Source organism: Bufo gargarizans, chromosome 4, assembly GCF_014858855.1.
Source record: "Bufo gargarizans isolate SCDJY-AF-19 chromosome 4, ASM1485885v1, whole genome shotgun sequence".
In the NCBI taxonomy this organism is placed as follows: domain Eukaryota; kingdom Metazoa; phylum Chordata; class Amphibia; order Anura; family Bufonidae; genus Bufo; species Bufo gargarizans.
This window is the reverse complement of record NC_058083.1, coordinates 481,969,926-481,988,602: the sequence shown is the minus strand read 5'-3', so window position 1 is coordinate 481,988,602 and position 18,677 is coordinate 481,969,926. Positions and strand designations below refer to the sequence as shown.

The 18,677-nt window shown below is 45.2% G+C and overlaps 1 protein-coding gene across 4 annotated transcripts in view; it reads left to right on the top strand.

The window, feature by feature from the left end:
* EHBP1 (EH domain binding protein 1) overlaps window positions 1-18,677 on the top strand; it is a 357,318-nt gene that overhangs the window by 237,216 nt on the left and 101,425 nt on the right. For 2 of the 4 annotated variants that reach the window (XM_044288819.1, XM_044288818.1), the window contains exon 15: window positions 10,467-10,614. In XM_044288819.1, coding sequence (XP_044144754.1) covers window positions 10,467-10,614 — 148 coding nt within the window. Of the gene's footprint in view, window positions 1-10,466; window positions 10,615-15,126; window positions 15,231-18,677 lie in introns of all 4 variants that reach the window. The other 2 variants (XM_044288821.1, XM_044288820.1) reach the window with 2 other exon arrangements.

The window sequence follows — 18,677 nt, the reverse complement described above, 5'->3', positions numbered from 1 at the left end:
TTCGGCTAGACCGGTTGACCATCTAATGTGTATGGTGGCCTCCCTTTTCTTCCCTAACATCTTCCAGGCATTTGGATTTCAACATGTATGGGTCGTTTGTTCTTAAGGCAGTCTGCCAGCAGCTTTGTACCCATAGAGAACCCATGAATGCTCTGCTGAACTGAGCCTGCACGTGTTTCGGAGGTTTGGGAAAGATAACTCTCAGCTGACTGAGTGTTCGACCAGCAGCCAGCTTAAGCTAGTTGTCACAATCCAACTTAAGATGGCCATACACTTGAGATAGATGTTGGGTTGTTCGGCCAACAGCCTTTCCTCCCGACGCCACCATAGAAAAGTTATTGCCATACCCTCTGGCAGCGACTTATCTTCCCAATGGGGCAAACGGGCGGACTGGCCATAGAACCTACAGGAAATTTCCCAGTGGGTCGATGCCTAGGGGGCCGCCCAAGCCCCCCTCACAGCCGCTGGCTGGGCACATAATGATCTGATGCTCTAAACCAGGGGTGTCAAACTCAAATTCATCGGGGGCCGCATCAGCAGTTTGGTCACCCTCAAAGGGCCGGTTGTATCTGTAGGACTATGTGTCCACTCTTTATTATCATAAATTATTGTCACTGCATTCAATTATTACAGTTTTTTGTAATAATGTAAGTAATAACTAGCTCTGAAAGCTTGACCTGCAAGCGCTGACTGGGGTCACATAGCATTATACTGATTTATGATGCTATGTAACCCTTACAGTTCTGGAATGTGTTGGATAGCACTGACATAATGCTGTCAGTGTCATCCAACATATTCCAGAACTGTAAGGGTTACTGTATTTTTCGCCCTTATAAGACGCACCGGCCCATAAGATGCACCTAGGTTTTTGAGGAGGAAAATAAGAAAAAAAATATTTTGAACCAAAAGGTGTGCTTTTTGTGGGTTTTAAACTAATTGTGGTCTGTGGGTGGCACTGTTATGGGGGATCTGTGGATGGCACTGTTATGGGGGATCTGTGGGTGACGCACTGTTATGGGGGTACTGTGGATGACACACTGTTATGAGGGACCTGTGGGTGACACACTGTTATGGGGGATCTGTGGGTGACGCACTGTTATGGGGGATCTGTGGGTGACGCACTGTTATGGGGGATCTGTGGGTGACGCACTGTTATGGGGGATCTGTGGGTGACGCACTGTTAAGGGGGTTCTGTGGATGGCGCACTGTTATGGGGGATCTGTGGGTGACGCACTGTTATGGGGGATCTGTGGGTGACGCACTGTTATGGGGGATCTGTGGGTGGCACTGTTATGGGGATCTGTGGGTGGCACTGTTATGGGGGATCTGTGGGTGACGCACTGTTATGGGGGATCTGTGGGTGACGCACTGTTATGGGGGATCTGTGGGTGACGCACTGTTATGGGGGATCTGTGGGTGACGCACTGTTATGGGGGATCTGTGGGTGACGCACTGTTATGGGGGATCTGTGGGTGACGCACTGTTATGGGGGATCTGTGGATGGCACTGTTATGGGGGATCTGTGGGTGACGCACTGTTATGGGGGATCTGTGGGTGACGCACTGTTATGAGGGACCTGTGGGTGACACACTGTTATGGGGGATCTGTGGGTGACGCACTGTTATGGGGGATCTGTGGGTGACGCACTGTTATGGGGGATCTGTGGGTGACGCACTGTTATGGGGGATCTGTGGGTGACGCACTGTTATGGGGGATCTGTGGGTGACGCACTGTTATGGGGGATCTGTGGGTGACGCACTGTTATGGGGGATCTGTGGGTGACGCACTGTTATGGGGGATCTGTGGGTGACGCACTGTTATGGGGGATCTGTGGGTGACGCACTGTTATGGGGGATCTGTGGGTGACGCTTATGGGGGATCTGTGGGTGACGCTTATGGGGGATCTGTGGGTGACGCTTATGGGGGATCTGTGGGTGACGCTTATGGGGGATCTGTGGATGACAGTTATGGGGGGATCTGTGGATGACACATATATAGCATCTTATGCTATGTGTCATCCACAGATCCCCTCCATAAGTGTCCCTGTAGTAGTGAATGAGTCGGCATCTGCTTTTATAATGACAGCGGGGCCCGTGCAGTGACTATTCTACTACACGGACCCCGCTCACTGTATAATTGTACTTACAACTACAAGCGCTCGCCGAGAGGAGGGAGGAGGCAGGCCAGGAGGACAGGCGCTGGAAGCGTGAGTCATACATCATGCGCCCACGCCGCCTGCTTCATTCATAAAGTGGGCGGCGCGTGACGTATGACTCACACTGCCAGCGCCCGTCCTCCCAGCCTGCCTCCTCCCTCCTCTCGGCGAGCGCTTGTAGTAGTGATAATAAAAGGTGAAGGCCGGTGGCGACTACGCGGGCCACATGACGAGGTCTGGCGGGCCGGATTCGGCCCGCGGGCCTTGTGTTTGACACCCGTGCTCTAAACAGTAATTACTGCTAGGATCATCAGGTACTTATACCCCTGGCCAGCATCCACAGGTACCCTCTTTAATTCAACTGTATCAGCATTAGGGCTGCAACGATTAATCGATGTAATCGATTATATTCGATAACTGGATTCGTTGTCGACGAATCCAGTTATCGAATAATCGCCGATTCGTTGCTATGCGGGCAGGGCGGTCGCTGCATCTTTATTTTACCTTTTTACAATGACGCTCCTGTAACAGCCAGGCAGAGCGGACGGCGGCGTAACGTCACTCACTCACGTGACACGCCTGCTCCTCCTCCTTCATTCATGAGGTGGGCGGAGCAGGTGCGTCACGTGAGTGACGTTGCGCCGCCGTCCGCTCTGCCTGGCTGTTACAGGAGCGTCATTGTAAAAAGGTAAAATAAAGATGCAGTGATTAATCTGACTTATAAGCATCGGGTCCGGGGCTATTATGGGGAGGGGGGAGGATCTGTCTATGGCACTGCTATGGGGAGGGGGGGTCTGTGTATAGCACTGCTATGGGGAGGGGGGAGGATCTGTCTATGGCACTGCTATGGGGAGGGGGATCTGTGCACTGTTATGAGGAAAGGGATCTGTGCACTGTTATGCCCATAACAGTGCACATATCCCCCTCTCCATAACAGCGCCACCCACAGATCCCCCTCTCCATAACAGCGCCACCCACAGATCCCCCTCTCCATAACTGTGCCGTCCACAGATCCCCCATAAGTGTCGTCCACAGATCCCCCATAAGTGTCGTCCACAGATCCCCCATAAGTGTCGTCCACAGATCCCCCCATAAGTGTCGTCCACAGATCCCCCCATAAGTGTCGTCCACAGATCCCCCCATAAGTGTCGTCCACAGATCCCCCCCATAAGTGTCGTCCACAGATCCCCCCCATAATAGTGTCGTCCACAGATCCCCCCATAATAGTGTCGTCCACAGATCCCCCCATAATAGTGTCGTCCACAGATCCCCCATAATAGTGTCGTCCACAGATCCCCCATAATAGTGTCGTCCACAGATCCCCCCCATAATAGTGTCGTCCACAGATCCCCCCCATAATAGTGTCGTCCACAGATCCCCCCCATAATAGTGTCGTCCACAGAGCCCCCCCATAATAGTGTCGTCCACAGAGCCCCCATAATAGTGTCGTCCACAGAGCCCCCATAATAGTGTCGTCCACAGAGCCCCCATAATAGTGTCGTCCACAGAGCCCCCATAATAGTGTCGTCCACAGAGCCCCCATAATAGTGTCGTCCACAGATCCCCCATAATAGTGTCGTCCACAGAGCCCCCATAATAGTGTCGTCCACAGAGCCCCCATAATAGTGTCGTCCACAGAGCCCCCATAATAGTGTCGTCCACAATTTGTTTTAATATGGCCTTTGAACATCATTTTTCAAGTAAGATCATATAAACCTCTCTGTTTTGTAATTTTGTCGTTTTTCCCGATTAATCGATTAATCGTAGAAATTAATCGGCAACTAATCGATTATTCAAATAATCGTTAGCTGCAGCCCTAATCAGCATCCTCAGCGCAATGATACAGTGGAAAACTGCGACACGAATAACATTATTTATTGCTGCACTGTGGTATTTGGTTCTGCTGGGGCAGTATGTTGTGCTGCACTAAGGTACCGCTAGCCCTGCCTAGGGTTGGGCGATATCAAAAATATTCCCACGATAACGATTAAGAAATTTATCGTGATAACGATATATATCGCGATAAATACCCATTTAAAAGAAAAAAAAAAAACACTTGGCCACAAGGAGACATTATACTCTAGGGGGGCCACAAGGAGACATTATACTGTATGGGGGCCACAACTGTATGGGGGCAGCCTCAAGGAGACGTTATACTGTATGGGGGCAGCCTCAAGGAGACGTTATACTGTATGGGGGCAGCCTCAAGGAGACGTTATACTGTATGGGGGCAGCCACAAGGAGACGTTATACTGTATGGGGGCAGCCACAAGGAGATGTTATACTGTATGGGGGCAGCCACAAGGAGACGTTATACTGTATGGGGGCAGCCACAAGGAGACGTTATACTGTATGGGGGGCAGCCACAAGAAGACGTTATACTGTATGGGGGCAGCCACAAGAAGACGTTATACTGTATGGGGGCAGCCACAAGGAGACGTTATACTGTATGGGGGCAGCCACAAGAAGACGTTATACTGTATGGGGGCAGCCACAAGGAGACGTTATACTGTATGGGGGCAGCCACGAGGAGACGTTCTACTGTATAGGGGCGGGCCACAAGGAGACGTTCTACTGTATAGGGTCAGCCACGAGGAGACGTTATACTGTATGGGGGCAGCCACAAGGAGACGTTATACTGTATGGGGGCAGCCACAAGGAGACGTTCTACTGTATGGGGGCAGCCACAAGGAGACGTTATACTGTATGGGGTCAGCCACGAGGAGACGTTATACTGTATGGGGTCAGCCACGAGGAGACGTTATACTGTATGGGGCAGCCACAAGGACACGTTATACTTTATGGGGGCCACAAGGAGACATTAAACTGTATGGGGGCAGCCACAAGGAGACATTATACTGTATGGGGGCAGCCACGAGGAGATGTTATACTGTATGGGGGCAGCCACGAGGAGATGTTATACTGTATGGGGGCAGCCACGAGGAGATGTTATACTGTATGGGAGCAGCCACAAGGAAACGTTATACTGCATACAGACAGAGTAAAGAACAATAGTAATATGAATTATTTTTCTTTCACAAAATCTGTAATGATCCATTCGGTAGATCAGTCATGACCCGTTAAGGTCAGTTTTTGTTTTTAACCCCCCACTGAGCTTTTAGTCAGTCATCTGTATTTTGTTATAGCATGCTACACTATTGTTGCCATAAGAAAGTAATGGAGACCTAACAGCAAAGTACTAAGGGGAGAATTTAGGAACCCATACACTCCAAAATTTTGGCTTCAAAAATTAGCAAAATAGGCAGGGGCGTAACTAGAAGTGACTGGGCCCCACAGCAAATATTTGTAAGGGCCCCCCTCAGCGCGCTTCGCACCTCCCTCCTCCTGTGTAAACCCCACTCCTTTGGCACAGTGTAGCGGTATACTGTATATTGTGTGGCACAGTGTAGAGGTATACTATATATTGTGTGGCACAGTGTAGCGGTATACTGTATATTGTGTGGCACAGTGTAGCGGTATACTGTATATTGTGTGGCACAGTATAGAGGTATACTGTATATTGTGTGGCACAGTGTAGCGGTATACTGTATATTGTGTGGCACAGTATAGAGGTATACTGTATATTGTGTGGCACAGTGTAGAGGTATATTGTGAGGCACAGTGTAGCGGTATACTGTATATTGTGTGGCACAGTGTAGAGGTATATTGTGAGGCACAGTGTAGCGGTATACTGTATATTGTGTGGCACAGTGTTGAGGTATATTGTGAGGCACAGTGTAGAGGTATACTGTATATTGTGTGGCACAGTGTAGCGGTATACTGTATATTGTGGGGCACAGTGTAGCGGTATACTGTACATTGTGAGGCACAGTATAGAGGTATACTGTATATTGTGGGGCACAGTGTAGAGGTATACTGTATATTGGGGGGCACAGTGTAGAGGTATACTGTATATTGTGTGGCACAGTGTAGCGGTATACTGTATATTGTGTGGCACAGTGTAGGCTATATGTGTATAACATAAACATACTCCACATGAACACTTACAGTTACATGGCTTGGTCCTTGGGGATCTCGGACACCACTTCCACACTTTGTCCGGGGGCTCGGCGGAGCTGATGTTGTGTTTTATCCTAATGAGAAAGATTTTATAATAAGGATTTGGAGAAGGGGCAGAGGGATAGCAGAGCAGGGAGAGGCTGGTGCCGCTACTAGGGGGTCATACCATGGGGCAGTAATAAAACCCACCATAATGCCCCCCCCCCCCCCCAGTAGTAATAATTCTCCTTATAATGTGACAGTGCAAAAAATACCCCCTTGTAATGCCCCCAGTTGAGCTAATGTCCCCATAGTGCCCCAAAAAATGTGCCAGTATAAAATACCCCTATATAGTGCCCCCAGTAACTTCCCCCATAGTGCTCCTCTCCCCCCTTCCTGCTAGTGCCCCCCCCCCAAAATGTACCAGTATAAAATGCCCCATATATAGTGCCCCAGTAGATGCCGCTCAGTGTCCGGCCTCTGATAGGCTGCCGGCCTAGTGTCCCCCCATAATGCCCCCCAATAATGTGCCAGTAAGTGCCCCTATCATGTGCCAGTATCAAGTGCCTCCCCCCCCCACATGTCCCAGTATCATAGTGCCATCTCCCCCCATGTGCCAGTATCAAGTGCCTCTCTCCTTCCCACCCCCCATGTGCCAGTATCAAGTGCCTCTCTCCTCCCCATGTCCCAGTATCATAGTGCCATCTCCCCCCCCCCCCCACTAAAAAGTGCCAATATCAAGTGCCTCTCTCCCTCCCCCCTCCCTATGTGCCAGTATCAGGTGCCCCCCCCCCCCATGTGCCAGTATCAAGTGCCAACCCCCCCTCTCCCCTCCAGGTGCCAGTATCAGGTGCCTCCCCCCCCCCCCCCTATGTCCCAGTATCATAGTGCCATCTCCCCCCCACCACCACCACCACAAAAAAAGTGCCAGTATCAAGTGCCTCTCTCCCTCCCCCCCCCCCCCAATGCCAGTATCAGGTGCCTCTCTCCCTCCCCCCCCCCATGCCAGTATCAGGTGCCAACCCCACTCCCATGTGCCAGTATCAGGTGCCAACCCCCCCCCCCCCAGGTGCCAGTATCAGGTGCCAACCCCCCTCCCCCCATGTGCCAGTATCAGGTGCCTTCCGCTCCCCCATGGCAGTAACAGTCGGGTATTAAAAAAAAAATAATAAACACTTCTACTTACCTCCATGTCAGCGATGCGATGCAGCCTCTTCCTGTGTCCCGCCTTGTATTCTGTCCCGCCCTGTATGCCCTTATATGGAGTCAGTGCTTGTATTTCAGAAAAGAGTCTGCTGGGATTCGAACCCAGGACCTTCTGCTTCAGAGGCAGAGCAGCTATCCACTAGACCATAAGAGCTGCCTTGAGGCTGAGTGAAAAAATATGAGACTTCTACTGTTATAGCTGGCTAAGTGTACATCTATACACATGGCAGCTGTTCATATATAGAGATGTAGCAGAGCTGAATGTGCAGGGACAGCTGTCATATACAGATATAGCAGTGCTAGGTGTGTTTGTGCAGCTGTCATGTGTATAGATGTATTTTTTTTTTTTTACAGTCAGTTGTAATGCAGCCTTTATGGCTGTGAGGGTAAATGCTTTGCCACTGATTCACTTATAGATTGGAGGTTGTGGGTTCGAATCCCAGACCAGGAGACTTTTAGCAGACAGTAAAATTAGATCACTCTAGCGGCTGTGAAGGGGCCCTGAACACGATATTTATCTAACTTGAAAATAAACTGTCACACACGCTGCTTGGGGCGCCGGGCCCCCTTGGCAGCCCGGGCCCCGAAGCAGCTGCTTCCCCTGCTTCCCCGGTAGTTACGCCACTGAAAATAGGGGTTTGCCACTGTTTGGGTTTATTTATGCAAATGTTTGCCACATTTTACCTTTTTATACCATTTACTCCAGTTTTGAAAAGTGGATTGAAAAATTGGCATGGTTCTCCTGCCGGGCTCAGTTAAGCCAGATTTCTCAACTGACATGTTTTAAAAAGTCACGGGGGGGAATTTATTTTTTACACCTTTTATTGTGGCGCAAAAAAAGTTAAACAATGTGGCAAATGCCATATTTGCACCATAATTTGTGACTTTTTGAGCTCCTCGACACTTTTCTAAAATGGTTAAAAAAGTGGTGCGGCTTAGGCAGAAGAGGTGGAGTCTATCATGGCCCATTGGATTTAGTATAACTTGTCATACCTCAAGTCTACGCCATCCCCTGGCGCATGGAGCGGCAGAGATGTGCCTAATTTATTAAAAGCCTTCTCACTCTTAATAAATTAGGTGCATCTTACTCCAGGACACAAGGGATCAAGACATATGGGAACGCCAGTCTTGATAAATCTCCCCCACAGTCTTGCTTGAGTTATAGGGGTGACATAGAAAATGGAGTAACATCTGAAGACAGAATTGTTATGTTTAAACACTTTTTATTGAACATTTTAAACATTATATCATCATACAAAATGTAATCCTCACAAGAGGTATTAGAAAATCAGGCCTACAAATGCAGGTGTGTATTACATAGGACGTACAGTAGGAATGATCCACTGTTCATAGTCACCAACATATGCAGCAAAATATATACATTACTAGATAAATTAAAAGAAGGAAGATGGATAGGGAAAACAGAAATGGAGAAGAAGAAGAAAGAGCAAGAGAGAGAAGAAAAGAGCGAAGGGGAGAAAAGAAAGAAAGAGAAAAAAAGAGGGGGGGCGAATTGAGGAAGTAATATCATTCTCAGCCGAGGGATCTCTCTAGGGCTAAAATCTGCCCATGATAAACCCCTGCACTTAAACAATAAGTAAGGAGTGAAAGTCCAGGGATTCCTGGAAAGCGACCCATTTCGACTAAATCTTGAGACTTTTGGCGGACTCGTCATACACTGAAGAAATCTCTTCCATCCAGACCCGTCTCTATCATAAGGCAGCCCAAGCGGCTGCTTGAGGGCACAGAGAAGGGGGGGCGGAAAACAATTAACTTGCTAACTTACATTTACCTCGCTGAGCCTGTGTGCCGAGCAGCCCGGCCGGACCCCGCCCTCACTGTCTCAGTCACAGAGTGGCACGCAGCTGACAGAAGCCGCAGCAACACACACTCTGAGCTACGAGACCTTGGTGTATTTAAATCTCATTTAGCATGTCTTTCAGAAAAGTTTCTCCACACAGCTATGAGAGCTGTATTGCCAGTTACTTAAAAAAAAAAAATAATGTAGATAACTTTGATACCTAGTGTACATACACATGACAGCTTCCCCAGCACACTGTGTATGGATGTAGCAGAGCTGGGTGTGTTGGGGCAACTGTCATGTGTATGGTTGTACACTAGGTATCAAAGTTATCTACAGTAGAAGTCAAATATATATATATATATATATATATATTATTTTTTATTTTTTAAGTAACTGGCTATACAGCTCTCATAGCTGTGTGGGTAAGTGCTTTGCCTCTGATACAGAAGATCATGGGTTCAAATCCCATCATAAACTTTTCTGAAAGACAGGCTAAATAAGAACACGAGCACCAAATCTTCAACACTAGAGGCTGGTGGGAACACAGGAAGAGGCCTGCATCGCATCGCTGACATGGAGGTAAGTATAAAAGTTTTTAGTTTTTTTTTAAAAATAAGGGGGCAGGGGGAGAGGATAGCACATGGGGGGGGGGGCAAGAAATGGACATGAATCATGAGGGGCAGAAATGTGAAATGATGGTGGGGGTCAAGAAATGATGGGGAGGGGGGGGGGGCGCCAAAATGTAGATTCGCTTGTGTTCCTTGCACCGGTCCTGCTTCCATCCTAGCAATATACAACATTTCCTGGTAGAAGACAGACGTGTTATACTTGAAGATGCACTAAATTCATCAAACAGCGTGTGGCATTTGGTGCAAATTACAGCAGTGCAGACTCCTGCAAAACTGACTTCTCCCGCTAAGTGTGTAAGAAGGTGCAGATCTACAGTAGCTGGGTTATTGAGCAGTACCCAGTACCAGATGTCCATCGTATGTTTATCAACCTTGAATAACCTGTGTGTAATTAAGAAAATGAAGAAAATAGTCCCAGTAGTGCATCACACCACTGTAGAGAATGTATACTTCAGGACACCATCTTGTGTGTATCTACCGTTTTACCCATCGGGGGCCTTTGACAGCTAAGGAGGTTTGGATGTGTTGTCTTTTCTGGCACAGGAAATAGCACATGGAGCATAGGGAACATACATAGCAGGGTAGGCTATTTGCTATCAGCCCCATCAGAACGAGAATGAAAATTGCATTTTTGTCAATTACTAAGCTGGCAAAACTGTTCAATATTTTCCAGCAGCAAGATGAAGAGAGACGCCGGCAGCTGAGAGAGCGAGCACGTCAGCTCATAGCAGAAGCTCGATCTGGAGTGAAGATGTCAGAACTTCCCAGTTACAATGAGGCATCTGCAGAAAAGTTGAAAGAAAGAGCAAAGACATCTGGAGGTGAGCGAAAGGATTATGTGTCTCTCATTTATACATCTCCTACGTCTCTGTGTGATTCTTCCCTGGATAAGGGAAAGAGTAAATTAATTGTGTGTATGTATGGGGGAGGTGGAGAGATATAGATATTTTAGATATATTTACATTGTGGAGAGTCTGGATACCATTTTCTGGTGAAGCTTCGCTTTGAGGAGCCATTTTGAAAAACTGAATACTGCCTTGTTTCTTTTAGTCAGGTGCCGCCAGTTATCTGTACCTGATAATTTAATCTCGGCTGTGGATCTGGAGCGTTGGTTTTACTATGTCTATTTCTAAGCCGAACTTTTGGTGGTTAAAGGGTCCTTCACACGTCCGTTGTTTGTTTCCTGATCTGTACCGTTTTTTTTGCTGAACAGATCTGGACCAGATCTGGACCCATTCATTTTCAATGGGTCCTGAAAAAAAACGGACAGCACAATGTCAGATTTTTTTTCAGGACCCATTGAAAATGAATGGGTCCAGATCTGGTCCAGATCTGTTCAGCAAAAAACGGAACAGATCAGGAAACAAACAACGGACGTGTGAATGGACCCTAAGACTTGAGCGTCTGAATTTTATTAACATAAAATGAGGAATATTGGCTTCTTAATGTTTTTTTGCCTTTCTCTGGATTAAAGGGTTTTTCCAAGACTTTTATACTGATCTATCTCCTGGGTAGATCATTAGTATCTGATCGGTAAGGGTCCAACACCCAGGATCTCCGCCGATGAGCTGTTTGAGAAGGTACCAGTGCTTGCAGTAGCACCGCATCCTTCTCACAGCTGTGCCTAGGCCATGTGACATCACGTTCATCGGTCACATGGCCCAGGCGCAACTCAGCCCCAATGAAGTGAATGGGGCTGAGCTGTGATACCAAGCGCATCCGATATCAAATGGACGGCACTGTGCCTGGGGAGCTGAGAGACTGCCACGGCGCTAGTGCCTTCTTAATTAGCTGAATGACGAGGGTCCCAGGTTACAGATCCCCACCGATCAGATACTGATGTATCCAGAAGATAGGTCACCAGTAAGTCTCAGAAAACCCCTTTAACTTTGCCAGATGAGAGGCTGAATTGGATGGACAGATGTCTTTTTTCAGCCTTGCAAACTATGTTAATATGTATGTTACTAGCATCATGCTAAGGTGACATCAGGAAAGCACCAGTCCTAGAAAGGGCTGTAGGCCAAGCAAGCACTCTACACTTTTTCATTCTACAAAAAAAACTGTAAAAAAATAAATAAATTAAAAAGTCCAGCGATGAAGACGCTCTAGTAGAAAGGGTCTGCATAAAAAACAATTGAGGAATTAATTTAGCTTGTGTGCCGTGGACTTAACAGGGTTCTATGGGAATTAAGAAAATAAAAATACTTAAATATTACGTCATTATAAATGTATTACCAAATACCTTTCATTAGTTAGAATGGCTCGTTTTGTCCGGGGAGCAATCATTAGGAGAAATAGTCCACACGAAACCTGTCCTAATTACACAGGAGGACAAGTTAAATTGCTGTGCCATCTTCCTCTCTTATTTTTTAGGGATTATGATCCTGAATACAGTTTAATATGATCTTCAGATAAATCTCTGTAGGAATGGAGTTCATTACGGGACATGAAGCACATAGAGGATAATGGGGGTGTAGATAATAAGCAGCAGCACTTGTATGCAGTCTCCATTACCACAGACTGTCATGTCAGTCCTCTCTGTACTTCATGTCTCCTCATGAACTCCATTCCTACAGAGATTCATCTGAAGATCTTATCATCTGTATTCAGGATCATAATCCCTGACAAGTAGAGCAGAGATGAGATGAGTTCTTTACCTCAGTGTTGTAAAGTAACTTGTCCTGCTGTGTGATTAGGACAGGTTTTGTTTGTACTAATAGGACAGCGGCCATTTTATTTCTCCTAATGATTGCTCCATAGCCAAAATAAATTATTATAGCTAATGAAATGTATTTGCGAATATATTTATACTAAAGAAATATTTAAGTATTTTTATTTTCTTAATTCCCGGAGAACCCCTTTAAGAGTTGATGTATTAACATGGTCCTAAACCAACCCAACTCATACCATAGGCAACATTGGATACTTTACATATATGCAATCTCTTCTTGAAGATTTTTTTTCACGACTTTTTCTTTAGATATACTTTTACTTTTACATTTATAAAGACCTTCCAAATATTATTAGGCCAGAACCCACTCCAAGTTTTCTTAAGGATGTTCCATTGTTGTCTCAAACAAAACATCATTCATAGGCGACAACATCCACATAAAAGAAAGTGTTCTTTATTCAAGCCAATCTTGTGCATAGAAAGGCAATGTTTTGGCCCCATATATCTGAACCTTTTTCAAGGCTTTAAAATAGAGGGGCTAGAACACCACCTTTTTTATGCCCAAATTGGCAGCTTAAATTTAAAAAATACTTATCTTTTTTACCTCAGTGTCATTGAGACCTTGTGTTTCTCCAAATCACCATTAACCTCAGTATCTACATTTAGTCTGACTTGAATAGTGGAAATGTGTGACATTAATGTCGATGGTAACTGGAGTCCACAAGTTCTGGGTGACCATTCTTACACCTAAAAAATATCTACAGTTCTTGTCATCAGAATTTCTGGGTAGAACAGCGTCAGGCTTTGGACCTATATAACCTCAAGCTATATCAGTATAGAAGTAATGGTTTTCGCATTTTTACATATATATTTTTTTTTAATTAATTTCTCTTGTTAATGTCTCAATGCCTATTCCTGTGCATAACATTTTACTATACATGAGCTGCTTACATTTTGCCTTCTTGTATCTGGAGACAAAATGACATCCATTTGCCTTAAAGAGAACCTGTCACCACAAAATGCAGCGCAATGTGCAGGCAGCGTGTTATAGAGCAGGAGGAGCTGAGCAGAGTGATAGATAGTATATAGTTTTATGGGAAAAGATTCAGTAAAATGAATGCTTTATGTATTTAACCCTTTCAGGACCGGGTCATTTTCCATTTTTGTTTTTCTACTCCTGGCTTTCCCGGACCCATAACTTTTTTTATTTTTCCGTTCACATAGCCATATGTGGTTTGTTCTTTGAGGGAAAAGTTGTACTTTCTAATTGCACTATTTAATATTGCATATGATGTAGTGGGAAGCTGGAAAAAAAATCCAAATGGGATGGAGCTGGGGGAAAAAGAAACGTATTTCTGCCACAGTTTTATGGATTTCATTTTTACAGCTATCACTATGTGGTAAAACTGACCTGTGCCCTTTATTCTCTGGGTCAGTACAATTACAGCAGAACCACATTTATATAGGTTTTCTTGTGTTTTAATAATCAAAAAACTTTGGGAATTTTTTTTTTTTCTTTGCATTGACCCATGCAACTTTTTTTTTTGCATTTAGATCTACGGAGTGCTAATTTTTTGCAGGGCGATCAGTAATTTTTAATTATATTATTTTGGAGTGTATATAATTTTTTGAGGGGAAGTGACCAAAAAAATGGCGAATCGGCAATTTAGATTTTTTTTCTCGTTACAGCATTCATTGTATGGGATAAATACGTATATCTTAATAGTATGGACAATTTGGGACACGGCAATGCCTATGATCTTCATTTGTTCCATTTTTATTATGGTGGGGGAATATTTTTTGATATTTACATTATTATTTTTTTTGTCCCCTTAGGACACTTGAATATGCAATCTTCAGATTCCTTCTCTTACTCTGCAATGAATTGCAGTGTATGGGAGATTCACTATTTTCCTATGGAGCCCTGCCACTTGCAGTCCTTCATGGGAACGATTCCCCGATCTCCTCACGGGGAAGCCATTCAGGCACTACCAAGATAAGCTGCCTCAAATGCCATGGTCACAATTGACCACAGCATCTGAGGGGCTTAAATGCCTGTGATGGGCATTAATCGCCGATCACAGACATTAGCTTTGGGTGTCTTCTGTTTAAAGTATTTTCAAACCCCTGACTTCTGCCTTAGGGCCCTTGCACACGACCGTATGCTGTCTGAGACATACGGTCCGTGAGCGAGCCATATGTCCCGGAGCGGCATTGATTTTGCGCACGTAAGCACACAGCATCATAGATTACAATGATGCTGTGCACGTCGGGCCACCTGTTGTGCTACTGTCCTGCACTCATAAGATCATATGAGTGTGGGACAGTAGTCCCGCCGGGGACCCGACATGCACAGATTGCATTTCATTTGTGGTCAGGTTCTCTTTATGAGATCGCCCCCTTTGGCATCTACAGCACTTTTTTTTTTCAGTAAATTTACTGCTTTCATATGAATTTTGCTTTATCTCCCTAAATGAGATATTCAAAGAAACATTGACTATTGTACCGAGTCTGAGTTTATAGGTAAAGTACATTAGAATAAACTGGTGAAGGAAACTTTCTTCTTTCTTACTTCTCTTTAGTATCTATTTTCTTATTCTACCTTCTTGTGTCTTTACTAAAAATAAAATTGTACTAACCTTGGATCTTCATATTTCTGCAGATGAGGATGATTTTAACAAAGCACTTACTAATGAGGACAGTACTGAGTGCACTCTTGTGTGTGGTGGAGGTGGTGATGAATCCACTAACCTAGACCCAGATCTTGCTGGTAATTCTTACTGCATGTCTTACAGTCTTTGGGTGTTTTCTCTCATATAGGGCTGTCTCTCTCTTTCCGTTTACAGCTACAGGATCATTGAAAAGGTTGCCTCATCTGAGACAGTGGTGGCATATCAGCAGGACATGCCACCAATGTCAGATAGGTGCAGACCCCACATCTGGGACCAGCACCTATAGCCAGAACTTGACCCCAGAAGTGAACGGATAGCCAAGCCAGTGGCAGCCCCATAGAAGTGAATGGAGTGGTGGCCGCCTTTGCGCTCTCCAATCATTTCTGGGGGACTTCTGAAAATAGCCAAGTGCACTCAATCAGCTTTTTTTGAATCTCCCATAGAAGCGAATGTAGAGTGCCCCACACAAATGTGCTAATCTCTCCTTCACTGTCAGGGACCCATTCTGAGATAGGAGCATGTCCCACATTTGGGATCCCTACCTATTTGACATTGGCGGCATATCCTAGTGATATCCCACCAATGTCTAAGATTGTATTAGACTAGTTTTACCAATCGTCACTTTACCTACAGATACAGTAAATCCCCGCTCTTCATTCCTTTTGATAATCGTCTACCACTGTTGAGTTTGAACTTCACCCCACCACCCTTTTAACCACCCATGACAGGAGGTCCTGGTGCCCCCATCCTTCTCCATTTCCGTGACTTTAGTATGCTGTGCACTTTCTTAATTGCGAACATCGCAGCAACTGCCAAGGCAACAGGTTCTCAAAACTGGGACGGACCCCCTCTCTCCTGCTGCCCCCTATCAGCCTCATCGGCTGCCTGGATTGTGTGTATGCCCTCACCTTCCACATACTATAATCGTCGCAAAAACAGAAGCGCCCTAGGTTGCTTTCACATCTGCGCTTTTGCTTTTCCGTTCTTCTGCTTCGTTATGGAAATGCTGGATTCGGCACTTCGGAACTGAGGTGAACTGAGCCTTCAGACCCCATTGACTATAATGGGATCCGTTAGGTTTCCATTCAGAAGGTTTTTGTAGCGGAGACAAAAGTCCTGCATGGGTCCATAGGCTCTGTTCACGAATCCGGCATTCCCATTATTTTCGTTCTTCTGCTCCTATAACTGAGCAGAAGAAAGGAAGTGTCAAAGCGTAAATCTAAAAGTAGCCTTAGGCCTCGTTTACATCTCCGTATTTTACTGACGCGTGCTGAAGACGGACACATGGACGAACCACGGATCCTTCACGGATGAAATGCGTACACTTTTTTCACAGAAGTAACACTGACACGGAAATGTGAACGAGGCCTCAGAGGAGTTGTCCAGGATTAGCAAAACATGGCTGCCTTCTTCCAGAAACAGCACTGCACCCGTCCATGAGCTGGGTCTGGTATTTCTGCTTTTCTCCATTGATGTGAGCCGGACTGAGTTGCAATATCACCCATCCTGTAGACAGGTGTGATGCCGTTTTTGGAAGAAAGCAGCCATGTTTTTCTGGTCCTATACGTCTCCTTTAAGAAATTGTCAAGGTGAGACAAAGACATCCATTAAAGAAGACTTGTCACTTCTCTTCACATGTCTGCTTTAGTAAATACTTAGATTCCCCATGAAATAACAATTCTGGAGCAAACTGTGGTTTGTGCTGTACCTCTCTTATTAGACCAGGAAGTGTATGTATGAAGTAACAATTGGGCAGCCTTTCTCCTTGTCAAAGGGGTGCATCTACCCCTCTGTACCAGTCAGTTAATAGTTTCTTGTTTACTGTGTTTTTTATTTCTGTGTAACCCCAGCTGGATGTACAGCGCCATGGAATTAATAGGGCTTTAAAGGGAACCTGTCATCAGCTTTATGCTGCCCATACTAACGGCAGAATAAAGTAGAGACAGGTGAGTTGATAGTTGGTTGGGGTGTGTTAAAGACTTTGTCCTGTCAGTCCTGATAGTATCAGACTGTGTAGGAGATTATTATTATTTAAAGGGAACCTGTCATCAACGTTATGCTAATCTCACTGAGGGCAGCATAAAATAGTGACAGACGCACTGATGTCAGCGGTGTGTCATTCATGAGCTAAAAGTAAGAGGTTGCCGAGAACCAACATCACAATCATTGCAGACTGGGCCTGGAAAAGAGTCACGGCCACCGGAGAAGAGTCCTGGTTATTCAAGAATTCCTGCTCTCATGCCCACCTGCTGATGGCTGACAGTCTTCTACCTAGTTTTCTCCCTTTCTCTCTAGGAGAGAACTGCCAATCATCAGCAGATGGGCGAGAGAGCAGGAGATTATAATAACCAGGACTCTTCTCAGATAGATTTGACTCTCTTCAAGGCCTGGGCTGTAATAATTATGATGCTGGTTCTCGGCAACCTCTTACTTTTAGCTCATGAGTGACACTCCGCTGAGATCAGCATTTCTGTCACTATTTTATGCTGCCCTCAGTGAGATTAGCATAACGTTGATGACAGGTTCCCTTTAAATAATAATAATCTCCTACACAGTCTGATACTATCAGGACTGACAGGACAAAGTCCTTAACACACCCCAACCTAGTATCATCCAGTTGTCAGTTTATTCATACATTTATTTTAGGAATAATAGAGGAACGCCACAGAGTTCTAAGAAAAGATGCTTCAGAATTATTATATCATGGGGAATACAGTTATTTATCTGGAGAGTTGGTGGGTCCACTTTAAGTTTTTCTTTTATACATGTAAAACTCGAGCTATTGCTGCCTGGGAATGCTGACGCTGCCCAACATATTTTAAATGGTCGACCACGTAATACATAGCCTGACTGGATCCGCCAGAGGAAAGTTGTTCTGGCTCTTAGAAGGGTGTCTGCAGCGGGGACCTCCCTTATAACATTCATATGCAAATAGAAAGTGTTTTTTTGGGATAATACAGCATATTATCCCAGCATATTCCTATTATTAGCAGTTCTTGATCAGTGATCCTGTACCTGTAGGGTCTTTCTGTCAGTAGATATGAATCCTTCTGTCCATTTTGTCACATATGTAAATGTCCTGCAAGTGTGTATGTATACAGACGTGGACAAAATTGTTGGTACCCTTTGGTCAATGAAAGAAAAAGTCACAATGGTCACAGAAATAACTTTAATCTGACAAAAGTAATAATAAATTAAAATTCTATAAATGTTAACCAATGAAAGTCAGACATTGTTTTTCAACCATGCTTCAACAGAATTATGTAAAAAAATAAACTCATGAAACAGGCATGGACAAAAATGATGGTACCCCTAACTTAATATTTTGTTGCGCAACCTTTTGAGGCAATCACTGCAATCAAACGCTTCCTGTAACTGTCAATGAGACATCTGCACCTCTCAGCAGGTATTTTGGCCCACTCCTCATGAGCAAACTGCTCCAGTTGTGTCCGGTTTGAAGGGTGCCTTTTCCAGACTGCATGTTTCAGCTCCTTCCAAAGATGCTCAATAGGATTGAGGTCAGGGCTCATAGAAGGCCACT